This window comes from Sceloporus undulatus, chromosome 5, assembly GCF_019175285.1.
Source record: "Sceloporus undulatus isolate JIND9_A2432 ecotype Alabama chromosome 5, SceUnd_v1.1, whole genome shotgun sequence".
In the NCBI taxonomy this organism is placed as follows: Eukaryota; Metazoa; Chordata; class Lepidosauria; order Squamata; family Phrynosomatidae; genus Sceloporus; species Sceloporus undulatus.
Genome location: NC_056526.1, coordinates 48,463,066 through 48,487,647, shown reverse-complemented (window position 1 = coordinate 48,487,647; position 24,582 = coordinate 48,463,066). Strand labels below are relative to the sequence as shown.

Sequence of the window (24,582 nt, the reverse complement as noted above, 5' to 3'; positions counted from 1 at the left end):
CATGCTGAATCTCTTAATCTATTTTACATTATTTCCCAAGGGAGCCCTGGACTTCTTAGATATATAGTTCCGTGCAAAGAATCAATTATGCTAGAAGAAGCACATGAACAAAGTTATATGTCTCTGGAAACCCGCCAAGTTTCTGTAAAAACATTTTCTCCTCTAAAATGCTTCCACAAACTTTAGCCAAGGGCTTTCTTCAATGTTCCATATGCACAGTGCTTCACCATATTGGCAGTGTTACTCTACACCTTCACTGTGTGCTTATCAAGGCCACTCTTGCATAGTAGACAAGAATTTGCAAGGCCACTTTTGCATACACAAGAATTTGGATGGCTCAAGAGCTATGAAGGCAAGTCTGACAAGCCCCTAACGGCCTTAAGAATTTTTAAATTTTAAACTTGGCCAGTTTTATAGTTTATGGACAATGCATTATCAGAAGCTGATGGTCCATCTTTGACCCAGTGCCACCACACACTTGTATAGTTCCCATATGAAGGTGCTTAACTCTCAGTAGATCTGTGACATGGTCAAAGATAGATCTCAGGTTTAATAAGTGAAAACATTTTCCTGCCAGCAGCTGGACTATTTGTACACATTTATATACCAAATAATAGACAGACAAACTCAGGGTTTGATTAGTCCCTTTATCCCCAAAGTTTAGAAGTTTCCATGTGTTTGAAGGATCTTGGAGACTGGACAACTATGAAAAACTATTGTTTTATAGGAAATAGAAAAACTAATCTTTTGGGCACTTGAACATTTTTGAGTCTAATACCCAGCTCTGGATGTTAGAGGAAGCATTTAGAGCTAATCTCAGCTAGAATAGACCCATTGAAACAACTGTTGAATGGTGACCCACCTTTATGCAAGTGCCATTTATGCAGAGGGTCTACTCTAAGTGGGTTAAGTCTAATCCTACTAATAGAATTCAGGACAAAAAGCTCAACCCAAATGGTGTGCATTGTGACAATAATAGAAATGAAACTCAGTTCAAAACATAATTTTGATTCATGTGAACTTCAGCTGGCTTTTAGCCTGAAAGCTTTCACATGATCCTGAACCAGTATAGTTAGTGATCACAATGGTGATCAACTGCACCCAAAGAATTGGGTTTATCGCCACAAAAGTACATGTTAAAGTAAAAATCAGTATTAAAGGTGCTGCCACATTTCCTTTTTCTCTTCCACTCCCATCTTCCCTTTTACATGAAAAAAGATGTATACCTGTTATTTCATCATCTAAAAATGGCAGAGCATGTTTCACTTTATTTTAGCTCTTTACTTAAGCAGAAGAATCTGGCAGTCTGAACACATGCAAATTATTAAAGTATGCCTTGGCACCGTGACATTTGTGATGATTCAGACTTCTAGATGTGAAGGGCAGGATTCAAATGAAATGAGCCCCCATGCATGCTAATATCTGTGAACTTTATGAGGTCAAAGACCTAAACTTAAATGTGTTAGCCACTGTGAGTATTTGGAATTATCAACAAAGTTCATCTCCAGTGAAGAGATCATTTAATTAGAGTGAACTAGATTTAGAAGACAGGAAGAATGGGGATTGTATCACTGGGTATATGATGAAAAGAGAAAGAGGTGTATGTGTGGAGAACGAAAATGGAAGCATCAATTTACAAGAGAATAAGCCAAGGAAAATAATACTATGTGATAACATCACTTCTGTTATCCCATAGACTCTATGGCCTGGTAACACAGTGATTTGTGCAAGAATGGTAGCTTATTTCTCCAGTTGCAACCAATTTTATTGTTCTGTGTGGGGAATAATTGTGATTGAAGTTTCATGGCGCACAATTATGGCCTTGATATATATTTTCAGACATGATTTGGTTATATGGCCTAGTAGCTAGCACCTAGCTAAATAGTTTGGAGTACAATTGTCCCTCCATATTCGCTAGAGTTAGGGGAACAAGACCCCCGTGAATATGGTAAAACCGCAAATAACAAAAACACTGTTTTTACCTGAGAGGAAACATCTCTAAGAATATCTAGATCCTCCAGTGCAACTCTGTGGTCAATGTCCAACATACACTGACCATAGAATGGCACTGGAGTAGCTACAAATGGTTTTTCAGTGCAACTTTTAGTTAAAGTTGACCACAGAGTTGCACTGGAGGACCTAGACAGTCCTAGAGAGAACATATTAATGAAATCCATGAATAATCAAATCCGCAAATATCAAATCCGCAAATATGGAGGAATGACTGTATATTTGATTTGGTGTGATCAAAATTGTGATACCAACCCAAACATTGGCATCATTTACAATAGTCTTTATTGTTTTAAAACCTTCAAATGGATCTTTACTATATTGTGTTTACTTATACATACATTATATTTTGACAAAAATATAGATAACAGCAGTAGTAACAGCAGAATAGTTCAATAGTAACTTTCAGATCAACTATCAAGTAGAAATGTGCAAATCAATCTATACCCATTTTTGTTGGGTTTCTCAGTATCCCACCAGAATTCTCCTCCTATCCAAGTTCTATGTCTAGTTGCAAGACTCCTCCCCACCAATTCCCACACAAAAATTTGTGTGGATTTTTCTATGCACTTTTCCCAATGTATGAATTTTATGCTGCTGTCTTAAACTGAACATATTCATGCATTTCTTCCACTAGTCAAAGCATGTTTTTGTTCATTGTTGAAATGTATGCATTTTTCAAATTTTACAAATACACACAGGAGTATCATTTCCAATTTTTTAAATTTTACTACCAATGAGGGATAATGGAAAGGCATGCACATAACTTGCATCAACAATCTCACAGGCTACACACACACACACACACCAAAAAAATCAAAACACAACATGATTTAGATACAGACATTAACATGTGTACTACTTTTCCGTGACTGTTTTTGAAATGGCTTCTTTGGAGTAAATTAAAACAATGAAAAATGTGTATGGGCTGTTTTACAACACCTGCTCTCAAATGAAAACTGTTAAATATACAAAATGAATGAATGAATGAATGAATGAAGACAACCTACAGCTTGCTTTTGAATCTTGCTGTGACTCTTCCTTGTCTCCCTTCACACACTTTAATGTTTTTTTCTCTGCTAGCGAAATGGCACCTTCTCTGTAGAATTAGAAATACTCCTGGCATTTACTGAATATAGCTGATGTCTGTGTTGGCATACCTTCCAAAATATGCTTCTGCACCAGGAAATTCAAAACTAATAAGATCTATAACTTATCCATGAAACTGATTTGTACTTTAAGCAGAATAATTATACATAGAAATAAATCCTTCCGGCTACAACTCAGAAATCTTAGTATCTTGTCTAATATTGTTTTAAAATCCAAAATATCATTTCCTAGATACCTTTCACTGCAAAAGGCTTTCCATATATCATCAGTTCATAAGCTCTTCAGGGATAAATGAAAACCATGTTTGATATGTTTTAATTTGTACATAGCAGAACAGATTGGGATTTCATTTGCAGCAGTGTAATTGTGATAATACCCTATTCCATTAGGACTCAATATTAGATTGTCTATATTGCCTTCATTTTGAAAAAATGTCATTCTTTTGAAAGATAGGGAAAAGAACCATTTCCCAATAATGTCAATTCTTGCGATACATTATTATCCACAGGCTTCTGGCCTGGAATATAAGAACTGAGGAAAGGTACACTAACAGTTATGCCAACATGCTAGAATTGTGTTAGCATCATGACTATTTCAGAGGTAGATGTTCTGCTGTCTATGTATGAGATTTAGGAATGAGAATTAAATAAGATTCATATAAAAGAGAAATTTCTGGAATGTTGGATGATGATTTCATGGAAAACAAGTCAGGATGAGTAAAGAACATGAACTGCATTATGTTTCTCACTTGTACACACATTTCATTTCTATTGTTTTTAATGAAGTAATGGTTTAGAGGTGGGCAACCTAAAGCCTTCGGTCTAATTTTTAACTCCATCTGAAAGCAATCCACGCTGACTCCAGCAAGATTAATATGTACTTTCCCCAGCAGACTGTAAGGAAGAGAGCATGAGGGGAAAACTGGAGGGAAGAAAGAAAACAAAGGCCCGTTACAGACAGGCATGAAAATACGCGCAGAGTGTGTACTAGGGTTAGAAAGGGGCGATGCTTCTGCACTCCCTAACCCTAGTGCGCGCTCTGCGCGCACAAAATTGCGGCAGCCGTTCCATATGGCCGCCACCATGAGGACATCATGACCGAGCCGCCTCTATACGGGGTGGCGCAGACGTGACGTCCTCGCTCCGCGCCAGGGCGCTTAGTGCGCCCTTAGCGCGGAGCAGGAAGGAGCTCCGTTTCAGAGCTCCTTCCTGGTTTGGTCCACTAGGCGCAGCCTTCAGACGGCTGCGCTCAGCGGACCAAAGGAGAAAGGGGCCAAGTGGCCCCTTTCTCCTCCTCCCCACCACTGCAGGCTGTCCTTGGGGCTTGAAGCCCCAAGGACACCCCTTTCCAGGCTGCGGGGAAGGGGCCTTTTGCCACTTCCCCGCAGCCTGAAAAGCGGCGGATTGGGGCCTCAGTGGTTGCCGTTCTGGCCGCTGAGGCCCCGATACTCTGGGGAAAGGGGCGGGTACAGCCTGCCCCAAATGGGCAGTCTGTAACCCGCCAAAGTTGGTATAACAGGAGCTGAAAAGATCTGGGGCCTTTTCATGCTGGACATTTATAGTGGTCTGATTCCACTTTAACTGCTATGGCTGCATCCTTTGGAATCCGAGTATGGTGTGGCACAAGTGCTCTCTGGCTGAATATTCTAAAATCTTAGCATCCCATAGGATATTGCATAACAGTTAAAGTAGAATCAAAGTACTATAAATGTGTAGCTCCTAAAGGCCTCTGGGCAAATACAGCAGGCAGTAAGAAGCCAGAGCAATGGAAAGAGAACTTGCAACTTGAAACTTTGTTTGTGAAGCAGATGAAGCAATAGACCGAAAAAGATGATAGATAGATAGATAGATAGATAGATAGATAGATAGATAGAATCATAGAGTTGGAAAAAGCCACAAGGACCATCAAGTCCAACTCGCTGCCACGAAGGAACACACAGTCAAAGCACTCCCAACAGATGATCATCCAGTCTCTGTTTGAAAACGTCCAAAGAAGTAGACTTCACCACATTCCGAGAGCAAGAGGGGAAAGGGTGGCACAAAAAATGAGAGAAGGTGCAGCACCACCCACTTTGGCTCTGAGCTACACATTTCTGGCTTCAGTGCAACCTACCAGTGACAGATTGGTATGAAATAGATTACCCAATAGTAAATAAGACCTTTCATTGAATTTAATCTCAATTTAAATGAATACTCTTCAGTGGTTTGCTTTTGTCAGGAAAACAATTAGAAGAGATTATTCTTTCAGTGCAGAATAATCTCTCCCAGTATCTTACTGAAATCTTACATTGTGAGTTTGCATGAAATTAATAGTAATAAATAATATTTTGTTCCTATGGGCTCAAGCAGACCGGTGGCTTGTGGCAGCCTCTGGCCACTCCAGCCCCGGTTGCCCCTGATCAGCCATGGATTGCAGCGACTGGTCACCACAGTCCTGAAGATGGCTGCTGCTGAGGCCCTTAATATGCCACTGGCAAGAGGCAGCTTTTTGCTGCTCCTTTTCTGGCCAGCTTCAGTCCACCTTATGCAGTTGCAGAGCAGCTTCTGTTGGATGTTTTTTTTTGGGGGGGGGGTATTGTCTGCACACCACTCCCCTGAACTGGCCAGAAGCTGCTCTTTTTTGCCCCTGTATTTCAGGTCATAGACTCCAGTGAAGATGTTGCAAATATTTGCTCTCATCCTCTGGAATATAAAATGCTGTCTAAACATCTGATGGATTTGCATTCAAGCCTGCAAATTGTATGCCCATTCCAAAGGAGCCATTAAACATTAAATCAAATAACAGCTTATACATAAAAGGTAAATGCACTGTCTTCCACATTGCTTTTCCCCCCTTCTTCTGAACAACAGCAAGCATTAACATTTAGGAGCAACCAACTTGCAAATCAAACTTCATACCTCCAAAAAACATTGATGCAAATCATCATACAATGCAATCATCTACCAAGTACATGAATGATTTGGCACAGGAGGGAGGATGAATATATTGCAGATGGATCATAAAAAGTGTTTGTCTTCATATGGTTAGTGTCATTTTGTAACACATTTCATCCAAATAATTACTTACTAATGAATTAAAATGCACCATCTGTCCATTTTGCTACAGGAATCATTGCTGCAGCTAGACTGGAAGGAAAAGACATAAATGGCTACATTAGAACACTAAATGAGATCAATCCCTGTGAAGGAAGGAAAATGCAAATTAAACACGCAGAGAGGGTTGTAGATTTGAAGTTTCAGGAAAGGAAATTCAGTGTTTCAAATTTCTTTTCAGGCATGCTGTAGAGAGGAGAAGTTACCGAAATAACCTTGATTTCACCCATTTGGGGGTCTGTTTAGTGGATCTATCAATCAGTCTTTATTGTACAGTATGTATAGAGGTAAGCAGTGCCACCACCTGCATAAGTATGTTTTTGAGTGAACATCCACAAAAGAGATAATAAATAGAGACACTTTGGCTGTAAAAAATAAGACTTTAATGAATCAACATGTTTCACTAAATTATATGGATAGTGTGCTTTTATTTGAATGTTTCTTCCTGATTTTGTTGTCTTCCATTTTATTCCTCTTGCTCATTGCATCAAGAGTCCCTCCCCATATAAAATCTTTTTATGTACGCTGAGCTTCAATGGTATGTGCTCAACCCTTTTGTGCTCGACCCCCATGGCTGCTCAGCTAATCTTTGTGTTCTAAGAGTATTTTGTAATGTTCTATTGAAATAGTAGGAAAATACACCCCTCCCAATGTGTGTGCACATTCACACACACACACACACACACTCATTTCTTTTCTCCCAAAACACCATCCACACAATACCAATTCACTACATAGGTTAAAAAAAATCCATATTTTCTGTGATGTAAACAAGGTGTGTGATTCCTTTTGTTTTAAAGATGGAATAGGCTTGCTGTAGGTTTCTGGGGGTGCAATGTCCATTACAGACAAGTTGCACACTGTACTGTATGGCTTGTTCACATTGTAGAAGGCACTGATTTTGCCACTGCTACCACTGTAGCACCAAATTTGCCAGTAAAAGAGGGCAGCAGGCCTCAGAGTGTTCAAGGGACACCTAGCTTATTCCCCACCCTCAAGGTTGTCTTCTCCTGTTCTCTTGTATTTTGTATTCTATGAGCCTGCTAGAGGTGGGCTCAAAGAAAGCTTCCTGTTGGTACTTTACTTTATACTCAGCAGCTGGACAAGCTAGGGGTTTTCAATAAAATTAAAATTCTAACTGGAGGCATCAGCCTAACACCTTCTTAATGACCTCTTATAAGTAGGAGAATGCAAAAGGCAAACAGTTAAACATAAAATTATTATTATTATTATTATTATTAGTAATCCAGATAAACAGAAATAGTGATGTAAATTAACACTGATTTCATACCAATATGCAATAGCATGTAACATTAAATGTTTTCTTGCTGTTGAACAAGATTATGTTGATTTTTTTTTTTGCTTATTTCCACAAACACTTGGCAAAACACAAAATGTGTTTTTTAGTGGAAAAGCCTGCTATTTCACTGTTTTTGTATTTAAAAAGCTTTTTTTATTAATATTAATTTTTACCAAAATTTCTCCAGACGTGAAAAATCTTGTAGTTGCTAACTGCTTTCTCAATTAGATGTCTCGGTGTATCATTTTTTAAAATCAAAGATGAGAAAAATCTGTGAGCATTCTTTGCATTCCCAACAAGGAACACAAAGAGAGTAGAACCAAAATAAAATGAGATTTATACCCCTTTTCCAAAATTCATAAACTACATTAAAGTATATTAAATGAGCTGCCTTATATCATGTTATTTATACAAAAAAAATCAAGGCACAGACTGGAAAACAGGAAAATAATGCTTGCTTGATGGAATGATGAATGTAACAGAGCCAAATGAAAGCTGAAATGTTCATGAAAGGAATTCCGAGATAATTTCTTTTTTGCTAACTGGGAAAAAGGTAGATGGATTTACTGCCAAAATTCTACACAATGAAGACAAACACAATACTGAGGGTTTTTTTTTAAAAAAAAGTAAAGATAAAGTATCATTTCAACTATTCACTATGAACAAAATAAAGATTTGCTGCAAGAAAAGTACTAAGATAATGACTGAATTAATTATTTTGATATGGGGAAGGAGAACACAGTTTGAAGCCATAAAGGAAGGGAAATAAACAGAATCTGACGTTACATGTTTCATATCAGAATAGCTTCAGGCTTGCAGCTTGCTTGCTACCACTAAGACAACAATTTAGAAACTGCCAAAGCAGAACACAGTGAAGTTCTTTTTTTTAATGAGACACACAACTCTCTCTCAAGGCACAATGATAGAAAGGCTCCTGGTAAAATGTATTCTGTGATTAGAAGGTGGACCTGTCCAAAACTAAACCCCAGTTCTTTGATTTACCCCCACACACATAGGATGGTTTCAGAGAAATGAATACAGAACAGAACAAAACAAAACAAAAGCCAAAACAAATGCATAACTTGTCTTTCCAAATAGCAAATTACTTTTTTTAAAAAAGCAAGCAAACCCTTTCCATGTGAGTTGAAATATCAGTTTTGGTTACTTCAAGGGGAAATTCACCTCAGAATACAAAAGGGCTCATTTTGTCTTGGGACTTCATCAAATTTGATGCATTTACAAGTACAGGCAATTTCTTTTCAAAATATTTATATTCCTACCTAAAATCCATCCAAAGAGGCTCTGTGTCTGCTATAAGATGCAAATGTAAAGTCTCTTGTGAATTATCCACATGTACCAATGAGGTAACTCTTTCAGATTTATTTTAATCATAGTAATATAGCATTGTGAACCACTGCTTCATAATCTCAGTAATTTACTGCTTAAAATCATTAGACTATATTTTTGAATATGTCTTTTTTCAATAAGCAGCACTATTATTTCTCATTTGACTTGTTAAGAGGAGAGAGACAGAAAGTTAGAGACATGTGTTACCTACAGTGAATATTTCATGAATATTTCAAGTAATGTGATCCCTATACTCATCTACTGAATCAAATTCATTACAGTCCTTACAAATTCACAGAAAGACACATAATTTATCTGTAGTCTATTGCATAGCTTCATCTAATTATTTTGGGCTGGGACAAGGGAAATCTACCATTATTTACTCAAAAAGCTGTGCCTTTTCTATTTGTTAGTGTTAAGCAAAGTTATTAATATAGAAGAAGAGAAGAGAAGAGAAAGTTGTGATTGTCATGGTGGAGGATGGAAAAATGAGAAAGGTTCTAACTGTAGTATAAATAGTTTCCAGGAGTGTCTCAGCCTCTCTAAAAAGGCTTCTAGTACTGCATCTGACCGATCCCTTGACAAGTCAAATCTGGTAAGAGAACAATCTTTTATGTGATCAAAAACCAGAATAACCAATGGGTAAACTATTCTGGTTTACCTTGTACTTAGCTCAATGTTTCTGATATTTCTTAGAACTAAGAAAAAATTGAGGTTATTTCTGAAATTTCCTTATGTAAGCTGTTAGAGCCTTCAAGGATTTTTTTTTTATTGCAAGGATGGCTGGCTAGAAAAAGGGGAAGTCTTTTAAGATTTAGTATTATTAACTAACAAGTTGTCAACTAGGGATGCACAAAATGTGAACATTTTGTGTGTGTCTGAATTTCATAGGGACGAGTATTTTCCATGCAGAATTTTTTTTAATGCAGAAAAAGCACAATCTCTGCAGAAAGTGTTTTTTCCTACACAGAAAATTCTGTTTTACGCATACATTTTGTGCAAATATAAAATATTTTAAAATATTTGGTTATAATCAATGTTATGCTCCTAGAGTGAATTTCAGGATAACATGCCCTTTTCTTGGCCAACTTAGATATGATAATGATGTAGAAGTCTGCACCATATTGGAAGCCTGCAAAGAGCTCATGCTTCCAGGTTCAGAAAGTGGCCTCTTCATGTCTCACTGTCATATGATACACAACAAGGACTTAGCTTCCAATGTCTCCTGGTTCAATGAAATGACACAGAATAAGCTGCCTACTAGGGATGGAAAGAACATTCAGAAAATTGTTGAAAAACATGTATTTTGAGAATTTTATCAGGATGACTATCAGCATTATCAGTGATTATCATATTTTCCCAGGTAAGTAATATTTGAGCTAAACAATCTGCATTTCCCTTTTGCCTGGTCTGCTTGCTTGCATGCACATGTGTTTTACATTCCTAGACTTTTCCATTCACTGTGTATTCCTTCACTGATATTCAATATGTATTTCCATCACCTCACATCTTTCACAGACATTCCTTTCTGGAAGAAGAGCATAGGGAAGAATTTGGTCATATTCTTTGCAATAACTGATGGGAAGAATTGTTTTCCAATGTCCGCTCTGCCCCGTTTGAATTTTCACAGCTTTAACAGCTACATCACAGTAAGGTATATGATTCTCTCCATGCTAACATGATTCTCTCCATGCTAAGAACAGTAGTAATCATAAAATTTGGCCAGTGGAAATTATTACTCTCTCTCTCTTTTCATTCTCTCTCTCTCTCTTCATGCATTTGATGGAAAGAATGTTAGCGTTAAAAATAAATGTGGGGAAAATGAAATTGACAGATTTGTCCATTTCTAGTAGAACATGGCTTCAGACTTGGCCTTTCAATAGAATGCTGTTCTTCATTTCCCCCAGACAGTGTAATTCTGCATTCAGAATAAGCTGATGTTATAAATCAGTCCAGCTGTGCCAACTAGCCCTTATCATGTTTTTTAATGGAAGACACCTGTACTGTAAAAGATAAACACCTGCCCAGCAGAATGTGATGAATACCAATGGATTAGGATGTTTATTATGCTTTTTGCTCTTCTTGTCAAGTTATGAGTTGACAAAATTGTGGCAATCCAATAATTAAGAGTAATATTATCATTCAGGAGAAGATACGGACTGTTGGCACATGAACTCCTCCCAGCTTGATTCCAAAAATATCAATGTCATGAAAAGTTTGACTGAATCCTCAGTTCTCCAATAAATTTCTCTGACCCATTAGCAGCATTTCAGGCATGCGGAGTTCAGAGACATGCCACTTCCAAGACACCTGAGTTTGGACTCCAACATTTAGAGAAAATTACACATTCCAGATACCCAATCCTTTTATAGTAATAGTAATCATTATACATAGACCAATGTATAATCAGAGGGTGGAGAGATAATTTTGATCCTTTCACCAACATCACACAGTTGACCCATACCTTGCATTGATTCTCAGGAGCAAATTGTCCATATATACAGCTGTGCACATGAAATCTTCCATGCAATCTGGTGCACAGGGTTCTAAATTGTGTGGAACTCTTTGAATATAGCCCTGTTACTGCCTCCCTGTAGGAACTGGACTGGGTATGTATCTACCTCACAAGGCAGGATGAGTTGGAGTAAGCAGTCTGTGGCGGGTTACAAACCGCCACTTAGGACGTCCGTAGGACGTCCCATTTTAAAAAAGGGGCGTCTCTTCTAGACGCCCCTGGCTCTAATACGGACTCTGTCTGTACAGTATGGCGCCAGCCATTCCATACGGCCGGCGCCATCTTTACGTATCGGACACTGTGTATCCGAACGTGTCACGGTGTCTGTGACATCGCGAATGCGCCCCTGGTGCCTCGCGACATCTCAGAGGCGCCGCAAGAAGAAGCTCCATTTTGGAGCTTCTTTTTCGGTCCGTGCGGGAGCCGTGCAGTGTGGCTGCTGCGGCTCCCGCACAGAGCAAATGGCGGCGGCGGCAGACCGCCTCAAAGCGGTGGTTTATAACCCGCCTTAGATATCAGTCTAGTTCATGCTCCCCTCCCCCATTCTAAGAAGAATAGAACAGAATCACAGAATTATAAAAACTAGATTAAACATACCCAGCTCCCTAATCACTCCCTATGGGGCACTGTTTCCATTCATTACCATTTTGGCCATCTTCCTCTAGACATGCTCCAGCTTGTCAACATCCTTTTGAATTGTGATTCTTAGAGCTGGACACAGTTTCTAGAATTTTTCTTTCATGTTAGTTTACATGGACCACTTGGACCCTGAGATTTGCTGCTGTAGCACTCAAAGTACCAGAGAAGGAGAGAGGTCTTTGGGTTTGTAGTTTAGAAAGGCGAGTTTAAGAAATCTCATCCAGAGAGCTTTAATGCATTGCCAAAGCCACTTAAAGTAGAACCATAATGTTAGAACTGTGTACTATGAAAAGGCCTTAAGATTACAATTTTAGCTGAAGAAACAGTTCCAAAGAAAATGTTGCTTGCTTCAAAATATCAATGAGCAGTACAAGTGGAAGATATCCATTCATCTTTGAAGGCATTAGAATCTTTGGCACCATCACTGCTGCAAACACACTATGTTCTTCATCCTGCCGCTATTTTATTTCACATTGCATTATATATATAGCAGAGCAGTTTCTGTCACATAACATTTACTCACAAAATGTTATGCATTAATCACAGGTGTTGAGAGCAGCCAAACAGGACAGTTTCCTGAAGGGGGCACCTTTGTTTAAATACTTGCAAGCAATATTGGGGTAAGCACAGCTTCTGATTGCTTCAGTCCTCCATGGCACTCAAGATGGAAAAGAATTTCATTAGAGTTGAGATCCTCAAGAAAATTAGCCATTTCCTATCTTCTGAGACAAATTATACCTTGCACTGGAAATATGAATGTAATGCTTGAGATTTCTGAGATACAAAACACCCAACCCTTACCCCTCCCCCTCATATATGTACATTTTTAGAAAAGCGAATTAAAACACACAAACACACACAAAGAACCTTACAATTGAAGGAGGAAAATGATATGCCCAGAAATCTGGTCACTGGGGAAAATACATATAGGAAAAGCATATGAGTTGCATAGTCAGAAGAATAAAAAAGTGTCAGCCTGATGAGGGAAGAATGACGCCAGAATTAAGAGAAATTCAACAAGAATCAGAAGTGGTTTTTTTTTACATCTCTGTGGATGTTTTTGCTCAAAAATCATGGATTCCATGAAAAACACACTGCCTAAACTATACAATGTTTTCACCTCTGTGTTACCCTTCCTTGCTGGGTTTCCCAAGTTACAGGAAAATGTCCACCCCACCTTGGGGAATGAATCACAGTGAATGATTTTTCTACTTCTAGGCTGATTCCTTCAGAACCTGAACTTTCCCTTTCTTTTCCCCTGAAATGTATCATCTCTTTCTTTCACTTGTTGAGTCTGCAATACATTCATTTCCAATAAACACCACTTTAAAAAGAAAAGCCCTTTTGTGTTGTAGCCAAGGTTCCCTTTTGATTTTATTTCAATAGCATTTCTTTGAGCAATCATACACACACACACACACACACACACACAAACATAGGTTACAATAAAGGTAACTCTAGTCCTGATGAAAGGAGCATAAAGCCAGAGTTACATGTAATTCTCAAAGCTTTCATCATTAATTTTTTATGGGCCTCACTGATGTGCTCTAAAGTAGAAGCAAAAATTGATCTTCCATTTAAGCATGCATGGCAAAGTAATAGGTTTCATCTCTAGATAGAGGAAGGTGAAATGCAAAGTGCAGTAAGAAACAGATCCATTTCCCTCTATTTCCCTTAAAACAGGAAGGCAGCTTGGAAAAAGTTGTTTTTTGACTACAGCTCCCAGACTCTCCTAGCCAGCATGCTCAGTAGTAAAAAAAAAAGTACAAAAATAATGGCTGACATCTTGCATGGGGTGACTATGTGCTTCATCTTTGTAGCTACATCTTCTAATGCTATCTCCCCAAACCCACCTTCTAAACAGTGCACCACCTTAATGTAGCCATTTCAATGTTATTGAATAGTGGGAGGAATGAGAACCATTGCATGCAGATATTTGCCTGTAGCAGATCCACTGAGACAGGTATCTGCAGGGAACTCTAGGGGTTCTTGCAAATGGCGGCTCTTCAGATGATACCCTTGCAGTACATCCAGCTACACGCACGCACACACACATACACAGAATTTATACCCCACATTTCAATAAAAAAAAAATCAAACTCCCAGAGTAATTACAAATTGTTACTCTGACAGTTCCCTGTTCTCATGTTTATAATCTAAATAACACACAAGAAATGGGAGACAGTAGTGGAAGATGGATTAAGTCCTGCACATGGCTCTTCTTTCCTTCAGAAGCCAGAGTAGAGGCAGTAGGAATATGGAGGGAGAGGCCCACATCAGCCACTGTGGCCAAGGCATTATGGAGCTGGACCTGGCTACTCTTCCTTCCCTCAGAGGACAACTGGATATATCCATGGTTGTCTTTTTGCAACAATGTGAAAATGTTTTTATATTGAGGTAACTGTGCTGCTTACAAGATGAGTTTGGGGGAATTTTAATCATCATGTAGTTGGGGGGAAAATCTGGCCTACACAACAATCATAAAAGTTAGTTACAATGGCATATGTCCAATTTATGCTGCCATAATTCACTAACAGGATGCCAGCCAATATTCCCAACAATGGACAGGTCTTTCTGAACAGCATTATTGGATTTTTTTAAATAAAAAAATGCTAAAATGGCCAGTGGACTGAATCTTGACTAATGCACTATCGACTGTTTATTAAATCACAGTTTAGACTACATATTTCAGTGTTCTTCAAGATCCAAGTTCCATCTCTTAGCCAAACAATGATGAAGACAACTTGTAGGTCATGCAGTCTGTTGACATGCTGGATTTATCTGCATTTAAAAGAATATCAAAAGACCATGAATTTGCTCATGCATTCACTGAGCAGTCTCAATAATATATTAAGAATAATTTATTTGAACAAAGTGAAATATCTGCCTTCGCACAAGAGAGTTAAAATGGGTTATCTGATTGCATAATGTCACCAGCAGAAGCACAGCATTGCCCTGTCAAATCTGTCTATATCTTATAAATACACTAGATCTATATGTGATTTATCTGCAGTATGAAGGGGAAAGGAGGACAATATTATTGCCTATGGAGAAAAGAATCAAATGCAACATGATGGTGGTGATGGGGAACAAATATTCAGTCCTAAGGATAATTTTATTCCCAAGCCATGCCATTTTCCCTTCAAAGGCCTGTTACAGACTGCCAAAATAAAGCTGCTTCAGGTCTCTTTGGAGGTATGTTATGTAAATGATGCATGGGTCCTAAGAGTCCGGAGGTCACGCCAAAGCCACGCTCCATTCCTAAGCACCGGAGTGCAGTTTTGGTGCAGCTTCCGGATTCTTAGGATGCATGCATCAGTTAAATAGCATACCTCCAAAGAGACCCGAAGCAGCTTTATTTTGGCAGTCTGTAACAGGCCAAAGATACACAATGCTTCTTAGAGAATAGCTCTTTGGAGAAGGGAAGACATATCAACTAGAGAGAAGCAGTGGGAATGGGAAGGCTATGGAATTTATGCATCCAAGGCCTCTCTGTTGCATATTATCATGACATAACCATTTTGGCAAGAAAGTTGTTCATCTATTACAGTTCCCTCCTCTCTGTCCTCTCTGTATATATTCACAGTTATTTGATGTAAAGAGTGAACACTTGATTTTATGAAAAAAATCAGTGAGTGAATTAATGAAAGGGGCGAACACTTCAAATGTTCAAATAAATACTGGTAGTTACGTATTTTGTACATTTTGACTATTGTAATGCTTCCTTAATTCTGAGTCAGCTCTTTGAAAAGGAAGCCAGTGCTGTCTTCCATTTTCAACACCTGCATTTCCAAATAATAGCAGTCATGCTTGAAATACAGGGATTTGAATTTGCAGGGATTTTTAAAGTTCCAAAAGACATTAAGAAATATTTTTGTAACTAGCATTCATTTCATACACACCAGTGCCAATTCTAACTTGCATAGTGAAAAGAGATTGAATTAATTAAAACAATATATTAAAAATCACTCTCTCTGTGTATGTGTGTATCTCAGAGTATAATAGGCCGTTTATATTTTTAAAGGGTCAAAGTCTACCAGAAAGAGGAACCTTTTTTTATAATATAGTATCTTTCAAATTAGGGAGCAAAGGAAACATATCTGCATATAAATATTATTATTAACTATCTGAATACTCTGTGGTTGTCTTTACAATTTTAAAAAATTCTCACAGCCCAAATTGGTAGTGATCTGGACATACAATGCTCTTGTCACTTCAAGAGATTAGCAAAGTTTTTCAACATTCGAGTGCTTACTCTTCAGATAGTAAATATTTGCAATTTTCTCAGAATTTTCCAGGAAAATCCAGATGTGTAGTAACTGTGGCTGGCAGATTTGCACTGGTGGCAGTGGAGGAACAGAAGTGATGAACAGTGTGATCATCATATTTTTTCTTTTTTCTTTTTTAAAAGGAAGCTGTATTTATGTGCCAAAGTGCAAAATGACATAGAACTATATCTGTTCACCTTTACTTGTGCTCTGCCACATGTGTGCATCCTTGATGGACAAGTTACAAAAATGGGTGCAGTGTCACTAGAAATAATTCAGCAAAGCTCACTATTTTACACCGATGTCGTCTCTAGATGAGGGGAATGTGTGGCTGTTTAATCTGAATTTGCTGTGAATAACTTCCCTGTCACTTTTAATAGTATAGAATTTGCAAATCTGGAAAATCTGGGGCACCCCAGAATTTATAGTACTTGTAGATGTGACCATTGAAAAAATACTCTTATTATGAGGATGGGCAACTATCATTAAAACAGTTGTTTTCGTTCTGAAAGATGTTGTTTTATAATTCTGGTTTGAGGTTGATGCAGCAAACTTTGGTTTTGAAGCAGATTAGCGATGGAGGATCAGCCTGATGCTGGCTATGCAACAATTGTTAGTGAATATTCATATCTATTATATTTCAAGAGTGATAGTATTTGGCCACAGAGCAACAACCTCCTCAAAATTAAAAGAGACAAGCAGAAGCCTCACTGTGATTTAAACACAGGCACTATTTGGCTGGCAACAAAATGAATTAAAATAAAATTAGAAGGAATGGATATGTGGGGAGGGGGGGGGGGGGGGAGGCTGAATGGGTTGTTTTTTCTTCGATAGAAGCTGTGAAAACTATGGGCACAAGCATATGTGCTCAGACCCCAGGGATATTAACAAGGTTATAAAAGGAGAGCTTGCAACTGGCACTTTAAATAATAAATGATGATAATAAAAAGAGAACAGTGCCAAACTGCTGCGAAAGAGTGAGAAGGGGCATACATCATCGCATACTTTGAAGATGAATTCATGTTTGCTAGACTGTTAACATTCTAATGCTGCAAGATAAGAGGTGAAAAGAGTTTGTAAACGTGTATTTCTGAGTTATACAATCTCTCTTGAGAATATTTTGCAATTCTGTTTATTTCCCTATAAGCATCTGTTTTTTAGCCTATACTGTACAGATTTTGTAAGCCTTGCCTTATTTAAATTGGCATAACCCACTATTTGACCATGGGTGGTTTGTGTGTGTGTGTGTGGGGGGGGAGGCTATTATTCCTTCCATGCCTCCTATTTTCAACTTTATCCGGGGATTCCTTTGTAATATTAGTATTTTTCTGAGGACAATTTTTATTAATGCCACTTTCTTCTTTTCTCTGTGCATTTACTTTCTTTTTTGTCTGATTTGCTCCATTGCTGTTTAATCTCATTGGCTGCCAAGGGCAGAGCTTGGAAAGGGGCTTGTTTGCTATTTTGTTTTGGTCTAAAGACTCCAGGCAGCATTGCCACTAAGAATCCAAAAATAAAAACTTTTCCAAGCTATGGTCAGGAACTTTGTGATATTTTTCCTATGACCTTTCTATTCTTGAACAAGTTGATGAGGCTAATGATTTCACACAAATAATAGTGACCACATTTTGAAATGCTGGTATTCATTCTGATTGTTCTCATAGCTGTGTCTCAAAATTGTGCCCAAAATATTTGTGTAGATCCATATCAACAATTTACTTCCAGCATATGTCTCTCCACCATGAACAGGTGCTATACATTTTATGGGTGTTGTTTTGTTCTTACCAGACCAAATCACCTGTAAATATTCTACAACAGAGACAGCTCACTAAAGTATGTTGTTGCTGGGATCACTCTCTTACCTGCTAGCAGAAGATTTCATCTAAATTCAGGAGGGACAGGAACATCTGAAGGGGAGACAGATGATGTCTTTGGCTCTGTACAGACTGGTTGCACCGGCCTGGGGCCAAAATTAGGGCTCGGCAGGGCATCCACACACACACCACCCTACTTTTGGCACTCATGTACCATATTACCACGCCCCTGTCCACATGTGGCATGTAGCAATGATACATGTGCATCTGAGAGCCCAAACAGCACTCGTCGGAAGCGGCAGTGTCATGGTGCGCGAGTGCCATTATGATGCCCCTAAAAAGAAGGCGCATAGAGCAGCTCCTTTTTAGGGAGCATGTTGGTGCCCTGCTGTGCTGCTGGCATGGCACTGATGAGAGGCAAAAACAGGCGGTATGGAGTCACCTGTCTGTATCACCCCCTTTGTCCCTCCTCATCCAAGAGTCTTTCCATGCCAAATCTGCAATACTGGCCTCTGCTGTACTACTAATGACATACACAATCACATGGGTTGCCACATCCATCTAGATGAGTTAGCTACCAATGAGCAATAAGGGCAACAAAGAAGTATGCATGTTGTGTTAGAGTATACTGTTAAGGTTAGCAGAAGAGAAACAGCAGCAATTATCAGTCACAATCTTGAGTGTCTGGCTTGAGCTTCTGGTGAGAGTTTCTCTCTTTTCTTCAGACTGCAACTGTCACTGCTGATGCCCAGTAAAGCAGAAAGGGGCATAGAGATGCTCCTAAGTAAAGTATGCTTACATAGGTAAATAAATAGCTGATCTAGGATCTCAGTCGTTGTATTTCTGGTTAAATCAGAAATATTATTTCTAAATTTGCAAAACTAGATATAAATAAAGAAACATTAAAGAAAAATGTTCCCATTTATTTGGCTGATACATTTTCTTTTTTTGCTTTGCTTTTCACTTTTTTTTTTTTTTTTTGGCAAAACCTGTTCAAGTGTATGAACTGCATTCATGTGACTGAATGATTTTATATATAACTTGGCAGTTCAAACCACATTTTTCTGAAGTTATATTTGAAAAGAGCAATGCAATGTCCTTCTGTCCACAGATTCAAGATTGTATCAGAAGAACTCGTTTCCAAAATACAAAAAACTCATTCCACACTAGGTTTGCCAATCAGATTTTTGCCTTTTAAGAAAAGGGAAAATCTATGATATAGAAATACAATGAAGGAAATCTAACAGCAATTCCTACTGAATACACATCTACTCCAAAATTCCTTAGAAATGATTTGGAATATGACATTTATCATTAGGTGATAAAATGGCCTATAATTTAATTTGAAATAGTGGCAAGGTTCAAAAGCAAGCTTAATGTGGGGCTATATTTTTCTGAAAAAAGGAATGTTAATAACCTTTTGAAATCACAAATTTTAAGTAGAATTTTGTAAAATAGTGGATTGCTGTGATAATAATACACAATTCTTTTTAATAACTAAGTGCAAACTTTATCAGACAGCTACGCTGATAACACAAAGTAGGAACAATACTTACATGAAGTTATGTTTTAGAAGTCCAAGGAAGGAGAACAACTGCCAGAAAGATTATTCTGTTACTCCCTAGTTAGCTACCTATACAACAGTTGCTTCAAAATTGAGAAGCACATAATGTTTCATTTCAGGAATTCTACAGATCTCTGAATGCAGAAGCAACTGTTCATGTTACTGCACACAGATCTCCTTAGTCTGCATCAACAAAAGCAGGATAAGAAGGGAGAGGAATGTTTTGGTATAGTTTTCTTCATTACCTATTCTGAGGTTGTACATATTCTCTGTAAGTATATACTTTTATTTTCTTCTTATCCTCTAATCATAGTTTTGGGATCTATGCTATAGACCTTGAAGAGAAAGTGAAATTAGATGTTTTGAGTCAAGATTACATCTGAACATTTCATGAATTTCACCATCCTGAATTTGTACTATTTTGACACTATTATTTCTTCATTCCTGTACCCTGAAGCAAGTACTTGGAACTTTAAGTTAGCAAACTTTACATATTTGAAAACAAAATATAAAGAACCTGACATGTTGAAAAAATGGAAAATGAAAATGACCAATAAGTCAGTTTGGACAGAGGGCACTGGGCATCTAGCTCTTAAAAGGGCATATTCATTCATATTTATGATACTGATAAGAGTTATTACCTCCCCCTCTTTTTCTAACAGGCTTCATATCATGTAGGTTCAACATATGTTACCATACATTTTCTCTATTTCCAACAGAACCAGAACAAAAAAACTGAGGCAGTTTTTAAAAGCACTATGGATGGCCTACAGGTTTCAGAAGATCATTCCACTCAGACCCTTTTGGTTCCTGACAATAAAGACAGCCTCATTAAAAACAATGATTTCATTATAGGTGTGTTTACATATATTTCATTTATTTATTGCATTTGTTGTTGTTGTTGTTGTTGTTGTTATCCATCCTTGAGTTGATCTTAACCCATGGTGATCCTATAGATGAGACATCCCCAAGACTACCTATGCTCCACTGCTCTGCTCAGATTCTGCAAATTCATACCTGTGACCTCTTTAATAGACTCCATCCATCTACCATGTGTCCTCCTTCTCTTTCTGCTTCCCTCCACCTTTCCTAGCATTATTGTTTTTTCCAGTAAGTCCTGCTTTCTCATGATGTGGCCAAAGTACGACAGCTGCAGTCTAGTCATCTTGGCTTCCAGAGAGATTTCTAGTTTGATCTGCTCTACGACCCATTTGTTTGACTTCTTGGCTGTCCACGATAACCTCAACACTCTTTTCTAGCACCACATTGCAAATGAATTCATTGATACCCAACCATGAAATAACGAGACCAGACAAGTAAATTGGATGAATAAAGGGCCATTTTTTGACCTATAATCTGTTTAAAGCTAAGCACTTGAACTTCAACCTTAACTTCAAACTCTGAGCAAATTGATTAAAGTGAAAAGCCTGGTGCGGGTCCAGCTGAAGCCAGGTCTCAATTCTAGACTTCCTCTTCAGCCTTCCCTTTGGGCACAAACACCGAACCCCAAGGTAAATCCAATGATTCGGATTGCATCCTCAGTCCAGTTCTAGGAAGGTAAACATAAGGCAGTCTCCCCCAAACTCCCACGAATTTGTAAGGTTGAGAAAACCCCCATGTCTACCCCAAAGGCAGGTTCTCTCACAACCCCACACCCCTTAATGTGTTAAGCTGATCAAGAGCCTAACTTTTCACCACAAAGGGGTGCCAATGGTGCGTACCAAACAGTTCTTTAACCCCATATGGGCCAATGAAAGCAACGGTCGCCCGCCTTGCCGGGCAGACCGTTTTGCCGCTAGACGTGGCTGGACTACAAGCCCCAGAGTGCTCTGGGGCTTGCCCAGCTCCCTATTGTGCGTGGGGGCGGAAGGGGCGGCCCTTCCACTCCGCGACGCTCTGGGAGACGGTTTCGTTGGTGCGGGGCTTCCGATCCTCCAAGGCTGCCCATTGGTGGGCTGGGCCTTGGAGGCGGGGCCCCACACAGCACGCAGGGGGGAGGGGCCTAGGCCTATATAAGGCCGTGTTGCTGGCCCTTTCCCTCAGTTGGTTGCTTGGCTTCGAGCAGAGCGGAGCCAAGCTGTGGAAGGGAGCAAGTCTTGGTGCTTCTCCCGCCCACCCACCACTGTTGTTAGGTGGTTTTTAGTCACAACTTGGCGGCAGCATAGGCCAGGATCTGCACGTTGTGGTACCAGGGCTATGGAGCTTTGGTTTGGGAGTAAATAGGTTCCCGGGGGCAAATAGGACAGGCGTTTGGCCATTGCGGGGGCCAGAACGCAGGAGCACCTCCCGGTGACTAGGGGCTTTGTGAATTGGTGGACGCAAGACAAAGTTTGCGGTCAAGTTGTGTTCCTTAGCCCCTAGGTCATCCCAAGCACCGGGTGGGTGCCCGGTTTGGAAAATCAGACTACATCTGGTGGTTTGATTGCACAGATCCTGACCTTATGCTTTGTGCCAACCCTACCAATTGTTTGCAAATAAAGTTGTGGCCTTACTTCCAACATGTTGTACTGTGGTTATTTGACAGCAACATCTGAGGCAACCTATTTAACAGCCACCCAAAGCCAATCACCAGTCCCAGCACACAATATGGGGTAGGCAAAAAACCCTGGGAAAAGGGGAGAAAATTCCTACCCGGCCCCGAAGCGACCAACAAAGTTCATACTGCATTTAGGGTGGGAGGGTGGGCTGCTTCATGGAAAAGAGGCAGGATGGGGGGGGGGTGCACTGTCCTTATATACTGACTCCGCCTCCCATCACATGCCTCAGCTTAGTCCAATGGACCTTGCTGATATTGAAAATTATGGTCTCTATCATGGAGGGTATCAAAGCCCCACCCTCCCTCAAGGCTCTGCCAATCGTCCTGGTGTGAATTCTCTTCCTATCCACTTTCTTAACACTCCAGCTGTCACATCCATATGTGGTAATAGGAAATACAATGACTTGTATGATTCTAACTTTCATGCTCTGTTATATGTCTTTACATTTTAGTATATTTTCTACTTCTCCCACAGCAGTCCTCCCCATACTTAGTTTTCTTATGTTTCCTTGACTGCAGTCCCTACTCTGATCAATACTTGATCCCAGTTATGAAAATTCTTTTCCTATTCCTATTTCATCATTGTCTAGATTGAATCTGTGTAAATTCTCTGTGGTCATTATTGTTGTTTTCTTTATGTTCAACAATAAGCCTGTCTTTGCACTTTCCTCCTTGATCTTCCTTCCAAGTTTGTGATGTTTTCAGCTAATAGTATGGTGTTGTCTGCGTATCTTAGATTGTTGATATTCCTTTCTCCTCTTTTTCGCTCCTCCTCCTTCTGTGTCAAATCCTGCTTTTCTTACAATATGTTCTGCATATTAGTTGAAGTGGTGATAGGATGCATCCTTGTCTGATCCCTTTGCCAATTGGGAACCATCCTGTTTCTCCGTGTTCTGTTCTGATAGTAGCCTCTTGTCCTGAGTACAGATTCTTCATCAGGACTATCAGATGTGTTGGCACTCCCATGTCTTTAAGGGTATTCCATAGTCTTTCATGATCTATGCAGTCAAAGGCCTTGCTATAGTCTATAAAGCACATGCTGATTTTCTTTCGGAATTCCTTGGTGCACTCTATTAGCCACCATATGTTTGCAATGCATTCCCAGTGCCTCTTCCCTTCTGAATCATGCTTGGACCTCTGGGATTCTCTCCATGTATGGTTAGAGTCTATGTTGCAGAATTTTGAGCATGATTTTGCTTGCATGAGAGATAAGAGCTATGCTCCTATAGTTCCTGAAGTCTTTTGTGTCTCCTTTTTTGTGGAAGGCGATGTATATTGATAGTTTCCAATCTGATGGTCATCATTTTGTTTTCCATACCTGTTTATATATTTTGATTAGCACTAGTATTGATTCTGTCAGTATGGACTGTAGCAATTTGATTGGAATATCATCTGTTCCTGGTGATTTATCCCCCCCCCCCCCCATTTCTCTAATTACAGCTTCCACCTCTATTTTTAGAATTTGGGGTTCATCTTCATATGAATCTTCGATGTATGTGTCCTGCAGTTTTTTATCCCTTTTATATAGCTCTTCTATGGAACTCAGTGATGGAGAAAAGAACATTTCAGAAATTTGTCTGAAATGTACAAACAAAACTTGAGGACCAGTGGCCAAGCTGTCTCAACACTGGAAAAGTGAGAGTTAGGCAGATTTCCAGACATCAGTTCTTTTAGTCAGTAGTGTGAAGTTGTAAATTAGGGGATGTACAAACAGCCTCTAAGGGGTGGCATAGAGCTGCTCCTTTATTGGCCAGATTGGGGCTGCAACCACCCCAGGCTGTGGCCCTAATCCAGCCTCCGAAGGTGCCACAGCTGTGGTAGCATAGCTTTGTGACACCTTTTTGGCACTGCATCATCTAGATGCAGTGCTAGGGTTGGGCCATGAAGCTGCACACCGTTCCAGAATGGTACACAGTGTCATGGCACAAGAGGGTGGAGTCACAGTGTCGAACATGCGGATGCTCTGCCGTGACTCCGTCCACAGGCTGGCACTTTGTGCCAGTCTGTACTGGGCCTTAGTTTAGAGTCTCACAGTTAGTATGTACTACAGATATCCTTAATGAATTATTAATATAATTGTGACTGTAGTTAACCCAATAATATGTATATTCAATCATTTATTCTGGGGAGGTTGCAGAGTGTTTCTTTTCTTGATTATTTGCAAAGTGGGTAATGACTTTCAGAGTAACAAGAAAAGAAAAAAAGGTCTCTGTTTAGAGGCATTAATAATTTTACATTAAACATAGGGATGGAGAGGAAGAAGACACATCAGAGGGTAATTGGCAAACTAGAAGGAATGAGGATGTGCTTGTTCAGTTCTACTTATTGATTTAGATGTAGATTTAGTAAGATATGAGGACTAAAGAACTGTGCAGAAGGCATCAAAA

The 24,582-nt window shown here is 39.2% G+C and overlaps 1 protein-coding gene across 4 annotated transcripts in view; it reads right to left on the bottom strand.

Annotated features, from left to right (window-relative positions):
- The window catches only part of MGAT4C (MGAT4 family member C), a 472,680-nt gene that overhangs the window by 28,638 nt on the left and 419,460 nt on the right, over positions 1-24,582 (bottom strand). Inside the window, exon 1 of one of the 4 annotated variants that reach the window (XM_042466464.1) lies at positions 6,018-6,076. The exons of the other annotated variants lie outside the window; for them this stretch is intronic. Within the exon in view, the coding sequence (XP_042322398.1) occupies positions 6,018-6,059 (42 nt within the window). The 5' untranslated portion in view covers positions 6,060-6,076. Of the gene's footprint in view, positions 1-6,017; positions 6,077-24,582 lie in introns of those variants that run through there. 4 annotated transcript variants of the gene reach the window in all.